General features: G+C 44.2%; 1 protein-coding gene across 1 annotated transcript in view; it reads right to left on the minus strand.

Moving 5' to 3' along the window:
* Nucleotides 1-22,423, minus strand: part of CHM (CHM Rab escort protein) — a 111,970-nt gene that overhangs the window by 36,188 nt on the left and 53,359 nt on the right. Inside the window, exons 8-9 of the mRNA XM_060249939.1 lie at nt 21,775-22,000; nt 5,761-5,838 (exon numbers count right to left, since the gene is read on the minus strand). Of these exons, the coding sequence (XP_060105922.1) occupies nt 5,761-5,838; nt 21,775-22,000 (304 nt within the window). The remainder of the gene's footprint in view (nt 1-5,760; nt 5,839-21,774; nt 22,001-22,423) is intronic.

Below are 22,423 nucleotides of genomic sequence, written 5' to 3' on the forward strand. Positions count from 1 at the left end.
GATTTCAGAACAAAATTGTTTCCGGCGGTGATATTTGGGGGATTTTTGGGGATGTCACAGGAAGTGCTGTGAAGTCACTTCCTGTTTCCGGCAGTGGCATTTGGGGGAAATGATGTCATTTGGGGGAAATGATGCACAGGAAGTGATGTCACTTCCCATTTCCGGCAGGTGACGCGGGGAAATGATGTCACAGGAAGTGATGTCACTTCCTGTTTCCTGTGGTGGCATGACGTCACCGGAAGTGACGTCACTTCCTGTTTCCGGCGGCGCGCGCGCACCCCTACCTCCCCCCCCCCCAACGTGTCCCTGGCTGGCCTTCAGACATTATGGTCACCCTAAGGTTGACTCAGCCTTCCATCCTTCCGAGGTCGGTAAAATGAGTCCCCAGCTTGCTGGGGGGGGGAAGTGTAGATGACTGGGGAAGGCAATGGCAAACCACCCCATTAAAAAGTCTACCGTGAAAACGCTGTGAAAGCAACGTCACCCCAGAGTCGAAAACGACTGGTGCTTGGACAGGGGACTACCTTTTTTTTAAAGCCTTACAGCCTGCTTGGGAATGCCCAGTTCAATGTCTGCGGAGTGTGTATCTAATAATCTTTCAGCCTTATTGAGCTGACAGGGGCTTTTTTGTAGCAGGAACTACTTTGCATATTAGGCCACACACCCCTGATGTAGCCAGTCCTCCAAGGGCTTACAGTAGGCCCTGTACTGAGAGCCCTGTAAGCTCTTGGAGGACTGGCTACATCAGGGGATGTGGCCTAATAAGCAAAGGAGTTCCTGCTACAAAAAAAGCCCAGGAACTGGCTTCTCTAAAAGACTAAGATCAGCAATCACACTATAATGCACAAAACAACTTTGAACTTCAATGCCTACACTTCCTTCTCTCCATCTTGTCACCCAAGGGGTGCGTGCGCAAGTGCATACACACAGGATGGTGGATGGCAAGCACCAATTTTGATATGGGGGGGGGAAGAGTATTGCTGAGATAGAAATACTGTGTTGGATTAGGTAAAAGCAGGTTGATATCCCAGATCTGATAAGAGACTCACCCATTAACCTTGGACTAGTTGCATTTTCACTCTGCCTTATCTAAGAACATAAGAAAAGCCCTGCTGGATCAGACCAGAGGTTCCATCTCTTCCATCATCTTCTCGCAGACAGTGGCCAACACGTTACTCTGAAAGGCCAACAACAGGGCATACAGGCTCTGCGATAGTCATCGATTTAAAAAGCCAAAAGGTAGTGTTTGTTGGCTAAATATACAAAGGTAACCCCTTCCCCCCTCCAAACTATCCACAAGAGCTCAAAACATACCTCAGCAGTTGAGTCCTATAAAATGGCAGATTGTGCTCTGCAGAATGTTTTAGCATTCATGAGTGCGCTTTTAAAACTATTAATGAGTGCGTTTTAAGAACTGTGTTCATCAAAGGACAAAAATGCATCCATTCTAGGGTTGCCAGCCTCTAGATGGGAGCAGGGGATCCGCCAATTTTGCAGGCTCCTGCCTGCTGCCAGTCAAGTCAAGTCACGTTAGCCTTTATTGGCATAAAAATATATATATATATATATATATATATATATATATATATATATATATATACACACACACACACATATATATCAGAGCAAATTAGTTAAAAAAGGTAAAATGGAACGATTGCATACATATACATCAGAGTAAGCATAAATAAACTGTTTCTATGAGATCCCTTGGCATGCCTTTAAAACAGAGTAAAGAAACTTAGCCATCTTCTCAGTGACATTAGATGAAGACTCATTCAAAAGTCTATAGACCTTAAGCGCATTGGGATCCCCCAATTTTGCAGGCTCCTGCCTGATACCAGTCAACTGGCCAGTGGGTGAAAGCCCTACCCCCAACAGGCATGATCCAGCACAAAGTCCTCAATGTTTCACAGTAGCGCTCTGGTATTTTGGGTGAATTTCTTCAAGCAAAGACAGAAAATAAGGATACTTATTTATCAGGGGCAGCTACAAAAAAAGCAAGGACTGCTGAGAACACAGGACACCAGTGTGGAAAGTACATAGAGGAACAGGTAGTGGCTCTTCCTAAGGGTTCAAACTTTTATGCAGAAAACCTTGATAAAAAAGAGAAGAAAAGGTCCGGCAGTCAACCCCGATGCCATTTGGTGTAGTGGTTAAGTGTGCGGACTCTTATCTGGGAGAACAGGGTTTGATTTCTCACTCCTCCACTTGCACCTGCTGGAATGGCCTTGGGTTAGCCATAGCTGTGAGAGCCCTCTCCAGCCCCACCCACCTCACAGGGTGTCTGTTGTGGGGGAGGAAGGTAAAGGAGATTGTGAGCCGCTCTGAGACTCTTCGGAGTGGAGGGCGGGATATAAATCCAATATCTTCTTCTTCATCTTCTTCTTTAAAAATGGCGATCGGGGCAGCAAGGCTCACAGCGAGCCGGGCTTGGGAGGCAACCACCGCTGTCGATCCCGACCCTCAGCTCAAGCTGTCCACCTTCTGAGACCCCTCCTGGGTCCCAGAGTCAGGTCTCCCGACAGGAGAGACCCCTTGACTGCTCGATTAAAGAGCGGCTCTGAACCAGCTGGTCCAAGTTGCTCTTTAGTTCAGGTCGCTGAAATCGGAAGTCTCGGGATTATATAATTTTCAGTAAGATAGCAGCTGTTAAGGTTAAATGAATAGCCTATGTTGGAGTCAAACTTCTTGAGTAAGTGGTATTTGGTTCTGGAAAAACTTAAATAATGCAGTTTTTCCGTATTCTTTTAGAAGCTGTTGCTATTTCAAATTTACTTCAGGGCTTTTTTTGCAGCAGGAACTCCTTAGCATATTAGGTCACACACCCCTGATGTAGCCTATCTTCCAAAAGTTTACAGGGCTCTTAGTACAGAGCCTACTGTAAGCTCCAGGAGGATTGGCTGTATCAGGGGTGTGTGGCCTAATATGCAAAGGAGTTCCTGCTACAAAAAAAGCCTGCGCTAATGTAATCATTAAGATTTGTATAAGATAATGATGCTAATTTTAATTCTGCAGCAGTTTTAACTTTCTCGTTGTTGATGTTATGTTGATGTGTTGTTCTTTTTAATAAAAAAAAGTTTTTAAAAAGTAACTTCTAGCAGAAAGGTATATCTAATTTGCAGGAATATCCAGTGCTTACAATTAAAACATGGAAGTACTATAGGCAGCAGTGTGTGTTATTAACTTTATGTTTTAAAACATTTCTTCATGACATTGTTTTATAAATAAATGTTGTTACTTATCCTGAGGTGATCTGGCAGATCATAAATCTAATTATACAAACCGTGTCATCTGCCAAGGTAACCAGCAAATTTTATCAGCTATCCAATTTGTCTCAAGGAATGTGAATCCGTCATCAAATCTGAAGTATCTTACAATCAAGTTTCCTCACACTAATGTATAATGTGGTTTTTATAAATACTTGGGCCCTGACTGGAGGAGCTCAGACTAACACAAGGGACTTGTGGAACTGAGCTCCTTTCTATTCAGTCAAAATCCACGCCATGCCAGTATTTATCATTTCCCCCTTTTATTTTCTCTTCCTTTAGTATTCGTATAGTCTAATACAGTCAAAGACCAATCAGACAGAATATACATTCTAGATAAAAACATAATTCAGAATAGAACATCTAAGTATAAAATCAACCTCAGTTATACACATCATGCCCAACTTTTGAAGTCTTAGGGTTAATAAACCAGGTAAGTACTTCCCCCGGTGATTTGCTTCTGGCACCTTCCCGCTTTTTGCTGACAACAGCCCTGGTAAGCTGAGAGTGACTGGCCAAAGGCCACCTAGCATGCTTCATGGCTAAGTAAAGATTTGAATCAGAATCTCCTACTAGGCCCTGACACATTAGGACTACACCTCAGAAAGTTCTCCAGATGCAGGCAGGATCAAAGATCAGAAAACAGGCTTGGTGGAACTAACAGAGGAACCTGTTGGTATCTCTCACAGTGCACTCTAATACAAAATAAAGGGAAGGAAGGGGCAGCAGGCAAGCAAAAAAAATTCAATATTTCAAATGTAAAAAAATTCTAAGCATGAATGACAATGCCATATTTTATTATAAAAACACTCAGATATGGGAAAACTGCATCATTGTAGTTTCCCAAATATTTCCAGTACTCTTTCTATAGCTGTGCATCCTCAAATACAAGAGCATCATTTTAAATGCAGACTCAAGTCATCTCCTATTTGTGGACTCCAAGACATTGTCAGCATGTCATTTTCACAGAAGAACTAGTCATCCCCTAGTATCAAGCTGTTTTGAACAAAAAAAAGACTAGCCTGGTATTGGGTGGGATGCAGCAACTCATGAGTGGAAAGAAAAAGTGCACATTGTGCAATTACACAAAGCACCAGCAGCTGCCTAACACCTGCAGGAACACTTAGCAGCTCACTATAATTCTGAACAAAATCCTTATGTGCACACAGAGCGATGGAATGTACAAAGGATGGTTCATAATTTCATTTGCTTTAGAAACTGTCACAGAAGAAATACCATGTCCTGTGCGCCGTGCATGCGGAAAAGATGTAATCACTTTCAACTTAGCGCAAGCAGACAGCAAGTAGCAATTTTAGCGTTTCCTTAAGGACACAGAAATGTTCTGTGGGATCAAACTAGCTGCACTCTGATCGGCAGTGCATCTCAAATGTCTCTGGCAGAGACCTCTCCCATGTCTAGTAACAGAAGAGATACCAAGGATTGAACCTGGATGGAAAACACTCTATCAGGGCTTTTTCTGAGCAGGAACACAGTTACAGCTGGCTTGGCTTCAGGGGGTGTGGCCTAATATGCAAATGAATTCCTGCTGGGCTTTTCCCACAAAAAAGCCCCGTGGGAAACAATGGTGATGTCAGGGGGTGTGGCCTAATATGCAAATGAGTTCCTGCTGGGCTTTTTCCTACCAAAAAAGCCCTGCACTCTACCACTAGGTTATGGCCTTCACTGATGATTGATGGACCTAGCAGGCAGAGTGTTCAGCAAAGGAATAATCCATGTGTTGCTCTCAATAAGAAAAAACAACTTTGTCCTATAATATACGACACATGCATACAGGAGCATTTAGCCATACGTACAGCTTTTGTAACATTAAAAACTTGAACAGATCTAGGCAAAAGCAATGCCAGGCACCATAGGTGTTAACTCAGCAGTTACAGTGAGAAAATACCTGCTGATTTTGTTCCATCTTTTTTTTTAAAAGTTGCTCAGAGGCCCGATACTGTTGTAAAAAAGAATTCATCCTACGATAAGAGGGCAGCGTAGTTTATGACAACAATCTACCTAAAAACTCATTAAAGTCTTTTCTCTTAGAGTGACATGCATTATCAGCAAAGATTAATCTGATGAGTCTTTAGGTGAGCTTCATTTTTAAAAATGCAATAACAGAGGGCTTTGTTGTCATCTGATGAAAATCAATTAGAGTAGGTAAGGCCACAAGGAAAACTAACATCACTCATCACCAGACCCCCGGCAACCGAAATGATTTGTCTTCCAAGCTTGGGTGATCAGGAGGCTGCAGTAATATTGGAGGGAAATTAATTTAGTTTCTATATTCTAAACCCACTTTCCTTGTTCTGGAGGACCTATACACAAATTACTTTTAATCAAGGTTGATGTGTTATTAATACCAAGGAAGATCTTTGAAGAATCATTTTTTTAAAATTGACTCTGGCATTTTTCATCTTGCAGTTTTGTGTGTATATAAGAAGAAAGAGAAAGAGAGAGAGAGAAGGTTACTTCTCGCTATCCTTACCGTCTGGTTTCTTTGTCCACTACAAGGCACTGAACGGGATGGTGCAGACAATAGATACCACCAAATACGGCACACATCCTAGAAGATAACCACAGATTTATATGAGAGAGGCAGATGAAAATTGGCTTTTATCATTTCAAAACAGATCACATATTTAAAAAAAAGAATGAGTAGGACTTTCTGCTGGAGCAAAAGGAGGGAGGATCCCCTTCCACTATTAAAAGACTCTGCTGGGGAATACGGGCCCTGCCTGGACAAAAAGGAAACTAGAAGTGGACTAAAACCTCATGGGAGATGGGTTGTAGTAAGGAGGAGAATTGGACAAGAGTGAGTAAAAAAAAACCCTAGCTAGGGCCAAGCAAGTAAGTGCTCTCAAACCAATTAAAAACCAATGAACACCTTACTTGACATATAAAAGCTTGCTAAAACAGATAACTTAAATTACATGCTTGCTGACATAGATATCTTAAATCATAAAAAGTAGACGACCCAAACAGGTGACTTTTCCAAAGTATGGCTTTTAAAAAGTTTGCTTCTTCTTACAAGGAAATCTCAAGTTAGACCAGTGCACTCCTGTCCCCTTCTGTGCCTAAAGGCGACTGCATTCAGGCATCAAGCCACGTTTTGTGATATGTTTTGAAACCCTCAGCCCATATGTCATAACCATGAAACCCTCAGTCCATACTTCGTAACCACAGCATTGACCCTGCCGCTGTTGTGGAACAGTAGAAAAGAGCAAGAGCCCAATAGCACCTTAAAGACTAACAAAATTTGTGGCAGGGGATGAGCTTTCCTCAGTCACTGCTCGCTTCTTCAAACAAACTTCTTCAAATAAACAAACCCTTCCCAGAGGAAATTCTCTCCTCTCCCTCCTGCCAACCATGGCTGAGTAGTTTGTCGTCATGCTGTTAATCACCATCAAGACGGCATCCTGATGGGGATAATCATACCAGCCTCTGTGCAGAGGATACCGTTAAGGTTATAGAGGGCTAGGTTTCCACACCAAGGGTATAACGAACCTGCATGTGATTGGAAGCCTTTAAATGACCATAGCAGCTCTTGGATCTGGCTGGTGCTGCTGTCAACCTTCCTCTTTCCCTCAAATCATCATTAGTTCCCCATCCCTACCAGAGGTTGTAGAAGCACTTGCTCACAAGCTATTCCAAAGAAGCGTGGAGGCTGGGAAAGCCATCCAGCGAACCTTTACAGCCACCACCCCCAATTCTAGGGATGTGCAATTTTTTCCCCTTTAGAAGAAGATGATGATATTGGATTTATATCCCATCCTCCACTCCGAAGAGTCTCAGAGTGGCTCACAATCTCCTTTACCTTCCTTCCCCACAACAGACACCCTGTGAGTTGGGTGGGACTGGAGAGGGCTCTCACAGCAGCTACCCTTTCAAGGACAACCTCTGCCAGAGCTATGGCTGACCCAAGGCCATGCTAGCAGGTGCAAGTGGAGGAGTGGGGAATCAAACCCGGTTCTCCCAGATAAGAGTCTGCACACTTAACCACTACACCAAACTGGCTCTCCTGTTAAAAAAAAAAAACCTTTGGGTGCATTGAACAACAAAAATATCCCGGATCCCAATACCCAGGGGTGGAATTCTAGCAGGAGCTACTTTGCAAATTATGCCACATGACCCTGATGTAGCCAATCCTCCAAGAGCTTACAAAAAAAAGAGCCTTGTAAGCTCTTGGAGGATTGGCTACATCAGGAATGTGTGGCCTAATATGCAAAGGAGCTCCTGCTAGACTTCCGCGCCTGCCAATACCAGTGCAATATTCGGATCTGAAATTTTTCAGAAATCCTGAATTTTTGGAGGTCCCATAGATCCAAGAAGAAGAAAAAAGGGGGAGGGACAGCACACCAGAAGCTGCAGGAGAAGCCATCCTGCCCCAAGATGAGCTGGAAGAAGCTTTCTTCTACAGCCGCTTTAAAGGGACTGCAGAAGCCTAACAAACAGCTAAGAGGCACGAACAATCTGGTCCTGCCTCTTGCTATTTTCAGATTGACTGGTAATTCCCGAATATATTCAGGATTTTCTCGGTATTTTTCTCCACGGTTCTCCCAAGAAAACTCCGATACATTTCGGATGCTGAAATATGCCTGAAAAATACTGATAAGCAGTTGTTGTTTTAAGCAGGAATGCACAGGAATGCAGTTCTGGCTGGCTTGGTGTCAGGGGGTGTGGCCTAATATGCAAATGAGTATCTTCTGGCCTTTTCTACAAAAAAAGTCCCGTGAGAAACAATGGTGACGTAAGGGGGTATGGCCTAATAAGCAAATGAGTTCCTGCTGGGTTTTTTCTACAAGAAAAGCCCTGCTGATAAAGGTATTTTTACGGTATATTTTGAGATCAAGTAGATCCAAATGCATTCCCCAGTTCCAGAAACAGTGCACCTGTGCTGCAGCTTTCACACAACTTTAGTAGGACAAAAGTAAATAAGGATTTATCAACAAAAGAGGCTGGTCAACATCAACAAAAGAATTTCAACGAAAACTAAGATTACAAATGTAAAAGACGCAACCACTGTGTGAACGGGTAATGAAACTGAAGGCACACAAGGGCAGGGGAGAGATATCAGAGAAAACGGGAAAGGCTGTTTTCATTTTTTTTTTTTTAGAAAAAGAAACAAAAACAAAAAAGGTAAATATTTCAAAAGGAAAATTAATTAAATTTGTTTGTTAGCACTGATGGAGACAAGGTGCTCTGCAATTAAGAGCGGCAAGCCAAATGTTTGCACAAAAAATGATAAACTGCTGAACGAAGATCTAATAACAGCAAGCACACACAAGACCACTTTTCCAATTAAATCAGCGCTAGAAGTTTCTCTCCCCTCTGCTAGATTCCGCTGAAAACAATATGGAAGAACTAGGCAGATATCCTCCACACACTGTATTTCCTTTGAAAGATTATTAAAAATTGAATTTAGTTTTCCCCACTCCTGGCAAACTTTGGATTCCCCTGCCCTGTTGACAAGGAAAAGGCAGAAGGCCAAGAGGCGAAAAAGAATGCTCAAGCCTGGCCAATCCAAAGACTGTATGTTCCCTGCCAATTAAAGGGTTCCCTCCTTTGCCTGAAGGTGACTGCATTCAGCATTGAGCCACAGTTTGTTGGTGACACTTTTTGAAACTCTCACTTCGTAACCACCCCGTGCCTTGTTGTGACACTGGAACTCAGGTGTTTTGATGAAATGGGTTTGGGTCTCAAAACAGGGTCCAAAACTACAGTTTAAAGCTGGCTTTGGATCCTGGTTCACATCACAAACTGCACAAACAGAGCCGAATGTTCTGAGCAGACATAGTCCCTGACAGCTCACTAAACTAGTTCCGATCTTCATTATTTCATTGTGCAGCTTCCCTATTCTTTCTCAGGGAACGACCCCCCCCCAACAATTAACAAACCTACATTCTTGCACTGCAAATGTAAAATAATGTTCAGCTTTGGCCAATGGCCATCCAAAAAGTAAACATTTCACCTTGTGCGCATGCTGTGATGGTGTACACATGTTAAATGTTTGCCACTCACATCAATGGTAGGAAGTAACTCCGCTAAGATTTGGGTGCAGTGGACCACATCCTAGAGTTAAGCATGGTGTGGAGTATTGGACTAGAGCTGGAGAGTTCAGATCCCATTCAACTGAGAAGCTCACTGGGTGACCCTTCAGCCAGTCACTCTCTCTCAAGCTAACCTACCTCTCCGGGTTGCTGGGATAAAGACAGGGGGGCACTATAAACTACCCTAAGTGCCTCGAGGGAAGGACTTAATTCTCTTTTTCCCAGCAAAGCCATCAAGTGGTCAAGCTCTTGCATGTGTCAATGGCAGCCACAGTCACGAAGAGTTGCTTGGATTCAGTTCATGGTAATCACGGGTGGAATTCTAGCAGGAGCTCCTTTGCATATTAGGCCACACACCCTGATGTAGCCAATACTCCAAGAGCTTACAAAAAAGAGCCTTGTAAGCTCTTGGAGGATTGGCTACATCAGGGGTGTGTGGCCTCATATGCAAAGGAGTTTCTGCTAGAATTCTACCCCTGACTGTAATGAAGATGGACTGCAAACATCTGCTGCACTGCGCTGCGCTTAGGTAGACGACATGATCTGGACGTAGCTTGCCAATGTTCTTTAGAAAGAAGAAGCCATGCGAAAATCAAGCAAAACACATACACCGATGTTATCCCCCTCCCTTCTTGTCCGACAGACTCTTCAAGATGATTTGGCTAAAACAAAAATAACAAGGTAGCTCTGATACTATTAACCCTACACAAAAGACATTTAAACTGATACCCCTCTAATTAACTAGCTGCAGCCTCTGCCAATAATTCGGGTTTTGCTGAAAGACAGTGCCCGCACCCGTACTCAGCTTCAACTTTGCCCTGGTGACATCGAACTGCATTACAGCTAAATTAACAGTTGTGAAAATTTTTGGCCTGGTGGGCTCCCCCCTCCCATCCTCTCGATTCCTAAATGCCATTTCGATTCCTATCAAGCCAAAGAATCAGCAGCTGCAATTTCTTAATACAGCGGCAAAACAATAGGGCCCATTAATAGCTGAACTTTTGACAGCACATTCTCAATGATTTATGAGTTTGTATATAATTTGATTATTCTATTAATTCTACTGATTACTGCATCGGCTAATACAGTGAAGGTCACTCCCTAAAATAAATCTTCATTACGTTACACAGAAAGTAACTGCCTCCAACTAGTTGTTTTTGTTAATTAAAACAGTAATGTTACAAGGAAAGAAAGGGGCTTCGGCGTTGCTGCGTCTGCTGTTACGGGAGGATCATGCTGCTGTGATATGACGTTCTTGGATCTCAGCGTTTGGAATAAAAATGCCTCAGTGAGACATCTTGATTGAAATGCACACAGAGCCTGACTAACTAGCCATCTTTTGGGCTGGTGGGATAGTCAAATGGAATATTTGCTAGACCCAGAGCAGCTGCGGTGGCTCCCTGTTGGCATTTTCCCTCAACCCTTGAAATAGGGTGGGAAGGATTGAGGGAAAATGCCAACAGGGAGCCACCGCAGCTGCTCTGGGTCTAGCAAATATTTCTGCAACCATAGCAAACCATGGTTTGCAACAACTGCCCAAACCATGGCTTGAGCTTCCAAATGAACAGCTTTAAACAGGAGTCTATTAGTGCCTTAAGTCTAACATTTATTCCAGTAGATGCTGGAATAATTTTGTTAGTCTTTAAGGTGCTAATGGACTCTGATTTAGTTTTGCTATAATAGATTAACGTGACTACCCATCTCAGCCCTGACCTGGCTAGTCCTGGCTAATCCAATCACATCAAATATTGCAGGGGTGGCCGATGGTAGCTCTCCAGATATTTTTTGCCTACAACTCCCATCAGCCCCAGCCATTGGCCATGCTGGATGAGGCTGATGGGAGTTGTAGGCAAAAAACATCTGGAGAACTACCATTGGTCACCCCTGAAATATTGGAAGATAAGCAGGATCAACCTCCAAGGAAATCCAGGTCAGCCCTCCATGGAAATCCAGTTACTACAGAGAGGCAAGCAATGAGAAACCACCTCTGAATGTCTCTTGCCTTGAAAACCCCATAGAGTTATCATACGCCCGATGTGACTCGATGGCAAAAGGGAAAGTCTCAGACAAGTGGTGTGGTGGGTTTTTTTAAGCAGGAATGCACAGGAACACAGTTCCAGCTGGCTTGGCATCAGGGGGTGTGGCCTAATATGCAAATCAGTTCCTGCTGGGCCTTTTCTCCCCAAAAAAGTCCTGGTCTCAGATATTAAAAAGACAAACATGGTGTACAATCATTTGTTTGCTTTCTGTCCATCCCCGATCAGTACTCTGGTTCATTACGTTTGCCCTTCTCTGGCTATTGAAGAATCATCTAGAGAGAATGCAAAGGCTTTAAACTATAGTTTGTCGATTCAGGCCTTACATCAAACTCTTGGTTTGCAAACCCACTTCAGTCCAAGCAACTGATTCCAATTCAGGTTTGCTGGTCTATCAAAACTCACAAATTCCTCAATTCAGTCATCACATCAAATGATAGCTGAGGTTCTTTTAACCACGGTGTGATCCAGCATCTGAACCAGCTTTAACAAATTTCAAAGCTGACTGAAGTAGATTTAAGAATTAAAAGTCAGCACCCTAATCTCAGAAACAAAGGCATGACTTCCCCCAAGCCTCTCTGAAAGTAGCACTATCCATACAAGCAATCCTTATATAATTTACTTTTACTACTTACTGTTTTTACAACAAACAGCAAACCCTCATCCCATGGGAGCAGAACTTAAAAGTTAGTTATCATGTAACTTAACAGCTGCCAAAATTTTCGCCACACAGAGAGTGTTTTGTTTATTGTCGTCTCAGAGCAGCCAGGATGATTTCGCTTCTGGATAAAGAGAGTTCTGATTAAGTAATGGGGAGATCAGTTGGTTCTGAGAATTTAGTACAATAAAAAAATATGTGGTCAACAGGGTCGATCTTATTGCTGCCACACTTGCAGAGTCTATCTGAGTACAGAATTCCACTGAATCTCTCTAGCATCACTGCTGAAAGTAGAGCATTCAGGCGTGCTGGCATAAAAGCCCTTCTATAATACTTGGAATAATTAACTCAGATAATTTGGCATTTTTGTTGAAGGGAGAATGCAATCCCTACATAATGATTGATTTGGGGTTTGGGGTGAGAGTTCAACGAAAGGGCTTAATGATGCATTTAAGCCTCCTTTGACTTCAGCAGGCAGGAGACTCAGCTATGTTATCAAGTCCCTGGCTCAAATCCCACCTTAGCCAGAAAGTCACTGGATACCACTATACTGTCATACACAAAACATCCAATGAGCATAGAAGGGAAACAAGGTGAACATATGAAGCTGCCTTATACTGAATCAGACCTTCGATCCATCAAAATCAATATTGTCTACTCAGACTGGCAGCGCCTCTCCAGGGTCTCAAGCTGAGGTTTTTCACGCCTATTGGCCTGGACCCTTTTTAGTTGGAGAGGCTGGGGATTGAACCTGGGACTTTCTGCTTAAGGTGAAGAAGAAGATATTGGATTTATATCCTGCCCTCCACTCCGAACCTCAGAGTGGCTCACAATCTCCTTTACCTTCCTCCCCCACAAAAGACACCCTGTGAGGTGAGAGGGGCTGAGAGGGCTCTCACAGCAGCTGCCCTTTCAAGGGCAACCTCTGCCAGAGCTATGGCTGACCCAAGGCCATTCCCATAGGTGCAAGTGGAGGACTGCTGAATCAAACCCAGTTCTCCCAGATAAGAGTCCACACACTTAACCACTACACCAAACTGGTGGAATGTGCTGGCCTCACCTCTACCTATACATTTTTTGCCACAACATGGGGACAACCTATAATGTACAGAGGCTCTCCTTCTGGGATCTGCAGTGCTTCTTTTTAGCAATCCCTGATCACAGGGATGGAACCTAGATCTGTACAGGCACACTGCCCAAGCTGTGGCAGATGAGTTTGGGGGAACAGCAAGCTTGATCCTGACCCTCCTTTACCCATATTGCTCTGAATACACATATCTCAGTCTTAGCACTTGGGTTGCCAATCCCCAGGTTTGGGCAGGGGATCCCCCAGTTTTTCAGGCTCCTTCCTGCCACCAGCCAGCCGGCCAGCGGGGGGAAGCCCCATCCCAACAGCCACAATGTGCCTTCAAACCTTGGCAAGTTCAGAAGAGGTTTGCAACTGTTTGTGTATCTGAACGTGTGTGCATCTTTAAATCTAAAGAGGAAAGCTGCAGGGGGGTGACCTTTGTTCTCAGTCCCGTTGTTTGTTTGGACATATTCCTAGGTCTTTAAAAAAAAACTTCTGTATCTGGCAATGAATTTTTTGAGCATAATTCAAAATGCTAGTTCTCACCCTGCAGTGTCAGGGTCCAAGATGTTTGGGAAAGAGAACTTTCTGTCATATGAACCTGCCTAGCAGTTAAGTCCTGAAGGAGGAGGAGGTGGAGGAGGAGATTGGATTTATACCCCACCCTTCACTCGGAGTCTCGCAGCTGCTTCAATCTCCTTTCTCTTTCCTGTGGACACCCTGTGAGGTAGATGGGGCTGAGAGAGCTCTTTCAAGAACTGCTCTTGAGAGAACAGCTCTGAGAGAACTGTGACTGACCCAAGGTCACCCAGCAGCTGCCTGTGCAGGAGTGGGGAATCAAATCTGGTTCTTCCAGATTAGAGTCTGCCACTCTTAACCACAACACCAAACTGGGTCTCAGTTGAGTGGATGCCCACCAGAGCCAGGGCTTGTGGTGCATTGTGACTCTGCAATGTTGCGGTTAAAGTGCAGGACTAGGATCTGACAGACCCCAATTTGAATCCCAACTTGGGCCACCGAAGCTTGCTGAGTGACCTGCAGCCAGTCACACTCTCTCAGTTTAACCTACCTCATAGGGTTGCTGTGAGGTTAAAATGAAGGGGAGGAGAACAATATAAGGTGCTCTGGGCTCCCCAGAGGTTATAAAGGTGGTTATACAGTAAATAAATAAATGGTTTGCCTAACGCCAAAACAATATATATAACTTTAGGCAAAAGGAAAATCTTCTTCCACAGCAGATGATACTGTTTATATTTGTTGCTAGGTTAAGAAGAAGATGACCGTAGATTTATACTCCGCCCTTCTCTTTGAATCAGAGTCTCAGAGCGGCTTACAATCTCCCATATCTTCTCCCCCCACAACAGACACCCTGTGAGGTGGGTGGGGCTGAGAGGGCTCTCACGCTTTCAAGGACAACTCCTGCCAGAGCTATGGCTGACCCAAGGCCATTCCAGCAGCTGCAAGTGGAGGAGTGGGGAATCAAACCTGGTTCTCCCAGATAAGAATCCACACACTTAACCACTACACCAAACTGGCTCTCTTAACTGGCAGTGGCAACTTAAACTGCAGCTGCATTTTTATCCTGCCCTTTTTCTTCCAAGAACCTCAGGGGTGGCATTCATGGGTCTTCCTCTCCTCTCCCCCCACAACAGTCCTGTGAGGTAGGTTAGGGCAGGGATTCCCAACCCCTAGTACCGGTCCATGGCCTGTTAGCAAGCAGGCCGTGAGTTGTATAATTATTTCGTTATATATTACAATGTACTAATAATAATAATAAGAAAAAGACATTGGATTTATATCCTGCCCTCCACTCCGAATTTCAGAGTCTGAGAGCGGCTCACAATCTCCTTTACCTTTCTCCCCCACAACAGACACCCTGTGAGGTGGGTGGGGCTGAGAGAGCTCTCCCAGAAGCTGCCCTTTCAAGGACAACTCTGTGAGAAGCCATAGCTGACCCACAGCCATTCCTGCAGCTGCAAGTGGAGGGGTGGGGAATCAAGTCCCGTTCTCCCAGATAAGAGTCCCCACACTTAACCACCACACCAAACACTTTAGAAATAAAGTGCAAAATTGTATCATCCTGAAACCATCGCCCCCCCAGTCCGTGGAAAAATTGTCTTCCACAAAACCGGTCCCTGGTGCCAAAAAGGTTGAGGACCGCTGGGTTGAGTATACTTGATTGGCCAAAGATCACCCATCTTCATGGTTTGTTCTTGGAGCCCTCCGGTCCTACAATAAATGTTAACCACTATTCCATGCTAAACTTTTCTCCGTGTTTGGGTGCCATTTTATTGACACTCTTTAATGAATCTGCTTGTGAATTCTGAAGAGAGTTTTAAAGTGAGGAAAATGTTCAATTATACATTTTAAACAAACATCTATTATGGTTACATCAGTAGGATCTCAACCTCAAAGTTACCGGATTCCACATTAGCATCAGGATGCTCATTTGGTACATCAAAATAAGCATCCAGCATGACCAAAATAAGCATCCAAGAGCACCTGCTTTGAACGCTGAAGCCTTCCCAACCGCACTGCTTTGCAAGAAAGGGGCTTCGCGTCTCACCAGAGATACCGAGCGCTGCGCTCACAAAGGACTTTGTGTGCTAAGAAGGCATGTTTCAACACAAAGGTTATTTTCAAATTAAAAGTCTTGTCCTGTCAAAACTTGAGGAATAATATGGGCAAGGACACAAAAGCATTCCATAGCTTTATTAACGACAGTGTTCACTGATCTGTGAATAACCCGAGAAAAAAAAAATGAAGATTATTGAGTTACTTTACCAATCTATCCATCCATCACTGGCGAACAGGTCTCAGAAGTGATGGATTATCTCACCTCATTGATGTTTGTCCCAAACTAAGGTTCTCTCCTCGAGAGCAAAAGGGAAGGCGGGGAGGGAGAATGATTCCTCCAAGCTCAATCTCTACACCCTAAACAACAATTCTGATACCAATATGAAACTAAAAACAGGAAACGCTTAAAGCAGTCGCCTTCTTTTTACCCAATGCTAAAAGACCCCTGTTCCTTGAAAAATGAAAGTGCTAGAAAGTCAGGGTGGCGGGGGGGCAAGATTCTGAATTGATTGCTCGACAGGAAAACTGGACAAGGCAACTGCTCTTCCCAACAAGCCAATCAGTGTTTGAAGCTTTTATGCCAAGCTAAGAAACTCACAGTTCAATCCCGTGTAACGTTATACCAGTCTTGGACCGGATTTACTCTGCGTGAGACTGTATAGTTACCGCAGGGTTGATTCATTCTAGCCTGCGGTCATTCCAGTTCGCATAGCCTGATGGTGAAAAGTCTGCTTTAAAGTCATTATACAGGCTTTCTCATTCATTTTTAAAGCTTTGAAGCAGCCATGGAGGGGGGAAGGTTGCATCAGATTGGGGCACAGCACTGGAAAAGGGGAGGGGCTTATCTTTCCCATCCAGACCCAGCTTCCTGGTTCTGCTATTGGATGGTAGGGGTAACAGACCAGTGCTTGTCCCCCAGCCACCGCATTGTAGCTAGCAGCAGAGGGGTAATTTCAAGGAGGGGAACTGTGCAAGAGGACAAATTGAAAGTTCGTCTCCTAGTGCTGCAGCACTGATCTGGTACACTCGCACACAACGGGGCCTTATTGGGAGACCCAGAGTGAAGTCCTAAACAGAATTACACCCTTCTGAGTCCAAGGAGGTTAGTGGGCTTTGAAGAGCAGAACTCTGTTTAGGACTGTACCGCTAGCTCCCGCGGTCGTGTGACATCTCCCACGCAGTGTGTGATGGAGCAGTGGCAAACAGAGCAGCTGTAGCAGGCATCCAATGGAAAAACTGGACGGGACAGAGACCGACAAGCCCAGCCTGCTATTGGCCAGTGAGACAAAAACATTCGCTAATTTTACTGATGACAATGTTCACTGATGACAATGTTCCGTAGTATTTCATGGGCTGGATCCAAACAGCTCAGGTGGTGCAAAAAACCCAAAGAAACAAAAAAACAAGGTGATGTCCCCCTTTGGCCAGTAGAAGAGAATACTGGAGGGGGGGGGGATCATGGGATTTGCATGTACAAAAGCCATGTTGGCTGAAGGTTGCAGTAATGAGGGGGAATTGGGTGAGACGGAGTAGAAAAAACTGGCTGGATCCAACCCTGTGTCTTCACTGGTTACATTATGTCAAGGGTGTCAAACTCATTTGTTATGAGGGCTGGATCTGACATAAATGAGACCTTGTTGGACCGGGCCATGTCGGGTTGGGCCGCGCCATGCTGGGCCAGGCCATGTGTGTACCTCTTTAAGATTAGGTAGCAGAGATATACACTTTATAAAGAACACAGACAAACCCTAATATATATATTTTTAAAAAATATGCTTAAAACATTAGCACTCATTGGTTTTAAAGATGCTTTCTTTGTATTTCTCCCATGGGATCCAGGGAACTGGGCAAAGGAAGCTCTGGCTCTTTCCTTCCTTCCCCAGGGGACTGGGGGGAGGAGCCTTAGCCAATAGAAGGAAGAGAGGCTTGGCTCAGTAGCTCTGCTGTGCAACTGAGAGAGCCTGGCAAAGCAAGCTATTCCTCCCTCCATCCTCCACAAGGGAGGAGCCTCAGCCCATGGAGAAAATAGAAGTTTTGCTCTGTAGCTCCTGTGCAGCTGAGCAAGCCATGCAAAGCAAGCTGTTATGCAGAAGGAAGCAAGATATAGGGCAGGGGTGGCCAATGGTAGCTCTCCAGATGTTTTTTGCCTACAACTCCCATCAGCCACAGCCATTGGCCATGCTAGCTGGGGCTGATGGGAGTTGTAGGCAAAAAAAAACATCTGGAAAGCTACCGTTGGTCAACCCTGATATAGGGAAAAGGAAGTAGATGACAGCCAGTTACTTGGGGGCCTGATTCAGCCCCTGAACTGCATGTTTGACACCCCTGCATTATGTCATAAAACAGAAAGTTACCCAACACAGCATCAACTGTTTCCATAATCTGTCCCGTGTCTTACTGAAAATGGCAGACTACAAATTAGTAAATAAACCATTTCCCAAAACTATCACAGAGGAGAATGCTAGCTGGCTACATGAACCAATGTTCTAATCTGCCTGAGACGAGACTACAGGAGGACTGGTTTGATTTGTGATTTAATGTCAGAAATCCATCTGCTCGTGTTACCAGGAGCAAATTATTGAAAGGCAAGTGTATAAACATTTAAACAAACGCGTTTCCAAACCAGATGACGATGCAAAAATTATTTCCTCTGTTCTTCTAGTCCTTCCCTTCAAAAGGAACACAATCACTTCTTTTATAGGACATAACCCCATAACAAAACTAGTGTTACAAAACATCTAGTTCATCAAGAGGGAAATTCAGATGGGAAACCATGTCAGTCTGTAGCTGCACTATAAAACTGGGAGTCCAGTGTCACTTTAGAAACTAAGAATAATTATCCTTGTGGCCTTGATTTGGGTAGCCCAGGCAAGCCTGATCTCGTCAGATTTCAGAAGCTAAGAAGGCCAACTCCGGCAAGTACTTGGATGAGAAACTTCCAAGGAATACCAGACCCTGAAGGCAGCGGCAGGCTTTATTCAGCCACCTCTCTGAATATACTCAATGCCCCCAGTAGTGCTCAGTCACAAGAAGTTGCTATGACTTCCTACACACACACACAAAATAAAAAAAAAAGTTATCCTTGTGTAAGCTTTTGAAAGTCAGAGATGAAGTATACATCCATGAGTTTGAGAAATTCATATTAAAGGGTTCAAAAATAACAGAAATGCAGACAGAGAAGTAGGAAGATGCAACAAAGAGAGGGCAGCTTTTAAAGAAAAATTCAATTAGTGGATTCTGTTTGTAATTAGTGGCCTCTGTTTGGAACATTCCCCACCACCACAACCACCACCACCTTTCTGTTGCTTGCAGCGTTTAGTGTAAACTTCTTTGGCCTTCTGGTTGTATACTTCATCACAAATCTGATGAAGTGAGCTCTCTTTCCCAAAAGCTAATGTGGAAATAAATTGTCTTAGTCTCCTAAACACTCCTGGAGTCCTGTTCCATCAAGAGGGACTATCTCAAGCGGAACCTGCAGATCAAAGGCAAAATACAAAAACATCTTTTCCTTGTGGCAGAAGCCCTGTTCGATGAAATGGGACCCTGAACCCTCATATGGGGAAGCTTGGGCTGCATTCAGACATTATGCTAAACCTAGGTTAGATCCAAGTCCAGTCAGTGGTAACACCCAAGCGGACAGAGTTTGTCGCCAGTTCATAAACTAACATTTACATTAATTATGGTATGCTCTAATGTCAATGTTTGCCCAGTCACTTGAATGGCACCTCAACTTGCTGCACTGATGTAAAACAGGCCCTGGATTCCTCACAGATGGCAGGGTAGGAAGGATTTCAGATGACATTCATACACTCCTTAAAATGTATGGCTGTTTATTCTTTCTGTTTTGATACTGCCCAACCACTTATTGGTGGATGTTGCTGCTGTTTTTAAACTATACTTTGCTTTGAGAAGCATTTGGCTGAATGGGTGGATTTTAAAAACAAACAAACAAGCAATAATCCAAATGAAAATATGTAGAAAATCACCCCCCCACAGGGAAAGCAAGGAAGAAGCAGACGAAGAATTTGTTACTTATATCCGATAGTTTAACCATAGTTTGTAGTGCAAAATATAATTCGCTTTGACGCTGGAATGCTGTTTCCAAAAAGCATGCTCCATTTTGAGAATAACTATTTTGATCAATAATGGGAGAAATGCTGATCTTGCCCGCTGCTGGAACCGCGGCTGTTGCAGACAGCGTTGGGGAACTTATGCAGAATTTCATTCAGAATGCAAGGATGTGACTTACAAATGTCTTTGAATCAGTCACATAAATATGCATGCATGCCATTTATAACAGTAGCCTTGATGAGAACACACAGGGTAACCGATTGCAAGAAACGCTTAAGAGGTTTACATTAAAACAGAATATGAAGAGGTGGTTAGAAATCACAGGACAAGTGACACCTTATTCTGATAACCTGGTGATAAAAATTGTAGGATATGATGTATAGGCAGGGATGATACCACTTGGCAGACAGACTGAATGGGATTCCTACAAGTCTTTAAAAACCATTCAGAATTAGCAGTGTACAGCAGCAGAAGGCAAGTCCCAGATTCATAAAACAAAACTGGAATCTTTAAAAGAAGGAAGTGTGCTAGTTAAGCTAACAGGACATGCGCAACGACAGATTTTTTCCGTTTTTAAAGCATATTTTCATTTTCTATTTTAAATGCAAAAGCAGTGAACCTTAGTGTGATTTACTTGTATCCAGTTCTTCTCACAGAAGAGCCGCAAACAACATTTTAACTCCAGAACTACCCTTTGAAGTCGGTAATGTTAAGACACAGAAAATGGCAAATATCCAACCATGCAGTTCCCCCAATGAAATGACATTTCTTTTTATGGACGAGGAGGCAATGCTTTCCACCAATTCCCACCTCCTCCTTCAGATCCCCACTCTGACCGCTATGCTGTTCCTGGGAACCCACTGAACCCCGCCTCCCATCACTGGAACAAAATTTCAGGGCACTCAACAGGCCACAGCAAGAGAAGGGAACAGCAGGGCCTCACTCTGCATAGTTTGAGGGTGGCTGGATCCATGGTGGCAACTTGTGCATAAGTCACTCTGGCGAACTTCTTGGCCAAACTGAGGATTTCCAAAAATGAAAAAATCAATGCTATAATTTTTGCACCAGGCTGTCTCTCAGTACCCTAGGGCAATGGTTCCCAACCTTTTTGGCACCAGGGACCAGTTTTGTAGAAGACAATTTTTCCATGGATGGGGAGGGGACATTGTTTTGGGATGATACAACTGTGCACTTTACTTTGGTGTGGTGGTTAACTGTATGGACTCTTATCTGGGAGAACCGGGTTTGATTCCTCACTCCTCCACTTGCAACTGCTGGAATGGCCTTGGGTCAGCCATAGCTCTCGGAAGAGTTGTCCTTGAAAGGGCAGCTCTGGGAGAGCTCTCTCAGCCCCACCCACCTCACAGGGTGCCTGTTGTTGGGGAGGAAGATAAAGGAGATTGTGAGGAAGATAAAGGAGATTCGAGCGGAAGGCAGGATATGAATCCAATTACATCATTGTCATCGTCATTTCCTCGTTATTATTACTACATTGCAATATATAATGAAATAATTATACAATTCACGGCCCAGTTGTTAACAGGCCACGGACCGGTACAGGTCCACGGCCCAGGGGTTGGGGACTCCTGCCCTAGGGGATGCTCCAAAGGCAGTGGAAGGGTTTCTGGAGTTAACAAACACAAGGCAAAAGTTTGGTGACAACACAAATCTCACCATTCACAGGTAGTGACTCTGGATTTCTTATTTTAACCTTCCAGTTAACAATTTAATCATACAGATCCCTGTGCTAGAGCTAAGGGGATTGGTCAGCAGAGGCCAAGCTCACACAGGAATTCCTGCCAGTGATCCCCCCCCCCCACCCCCGGACAATGTAATAGCAAGAGGTGGAGAAGGAGACCGAGAGTGGGAGGAAGAGAGAAGCCACTAGCCAGGTTCTGAGACCCTGCAGCCCTAAGCGTGTGCTAAATTGTTAATGAGTTATTTTCCCACCCCATACAAATACAGAAACAGCAGGAGGTTTAAAGGAATTAAATAAATGGTACCCTTTGCAAAGGGATCCTAAAACCTGCTCTTGGCTTACCGGCAAAAGCACTGCGGGATCTCCCCTTGCCCATACAGAGGAAACAGGAATGGAGTGTTTCCGTAGCGGCCAAGGCACTGCAGAAATTTCTGTGTGGCCTTCAAGCCTTCAATGGTGCAGCTGTCTGTCTCCGAGACCATGGCGATGGAATGCAAAATGAAATGCTGCAGATTGGGAGTCAACTTCTGGGTTTTCAAGTAGTCAGAAAACTTACAGTCTTTCTGAGCTGTTTTGGGGAAGGAAAGAAAAAACGAATGTTAGGAGCTCTGGATGGCTACTGGAGAAAAATAAAACCAAGAGTTGACATCTGAGGAGGTAACAGTCACTATGGGGGATTGTACCATGCCCACAACTGTTTTTAAAGCATATTTAAAGCATATGGATAAACATATGGAGCAGAGGTCCATCAGTGGCTATTAGCTACAGTGTATTGTTGGAACTCTTTGTTTGGGGCAGTGATGCTCTGTTCTTGGTGCTTTTGGGGGGGTGGGTGGGGGGGGACAGTGGTAGGGCTTCTAGTGTCCTGGCCCCACAGATGGATCTCCTGGTGGCACCTGGTTTTTTGGCCACTGTGTGACACAGAGTGGTGGACTGGATGGGCGATTGGCCTGATCCAACATGGCTTCTCTTATGTTCTTATGTTAACTGC

This window comes from Heteronotia binoei, chromosome 11, assembly GCF_032191835.1.
Source record: "Heteronotia binoei isolate CCM8104 ecotype False Entrance Well chromosome 11, APGP_CSIRO_Hbin_v1, whole genome shotgun sequence".
NCBI lineage: Eukaryota > Metazoa > Chordata > Lepidosauria > Squamata > Gekkonidae > Heteronotia > Heteronotia binoei.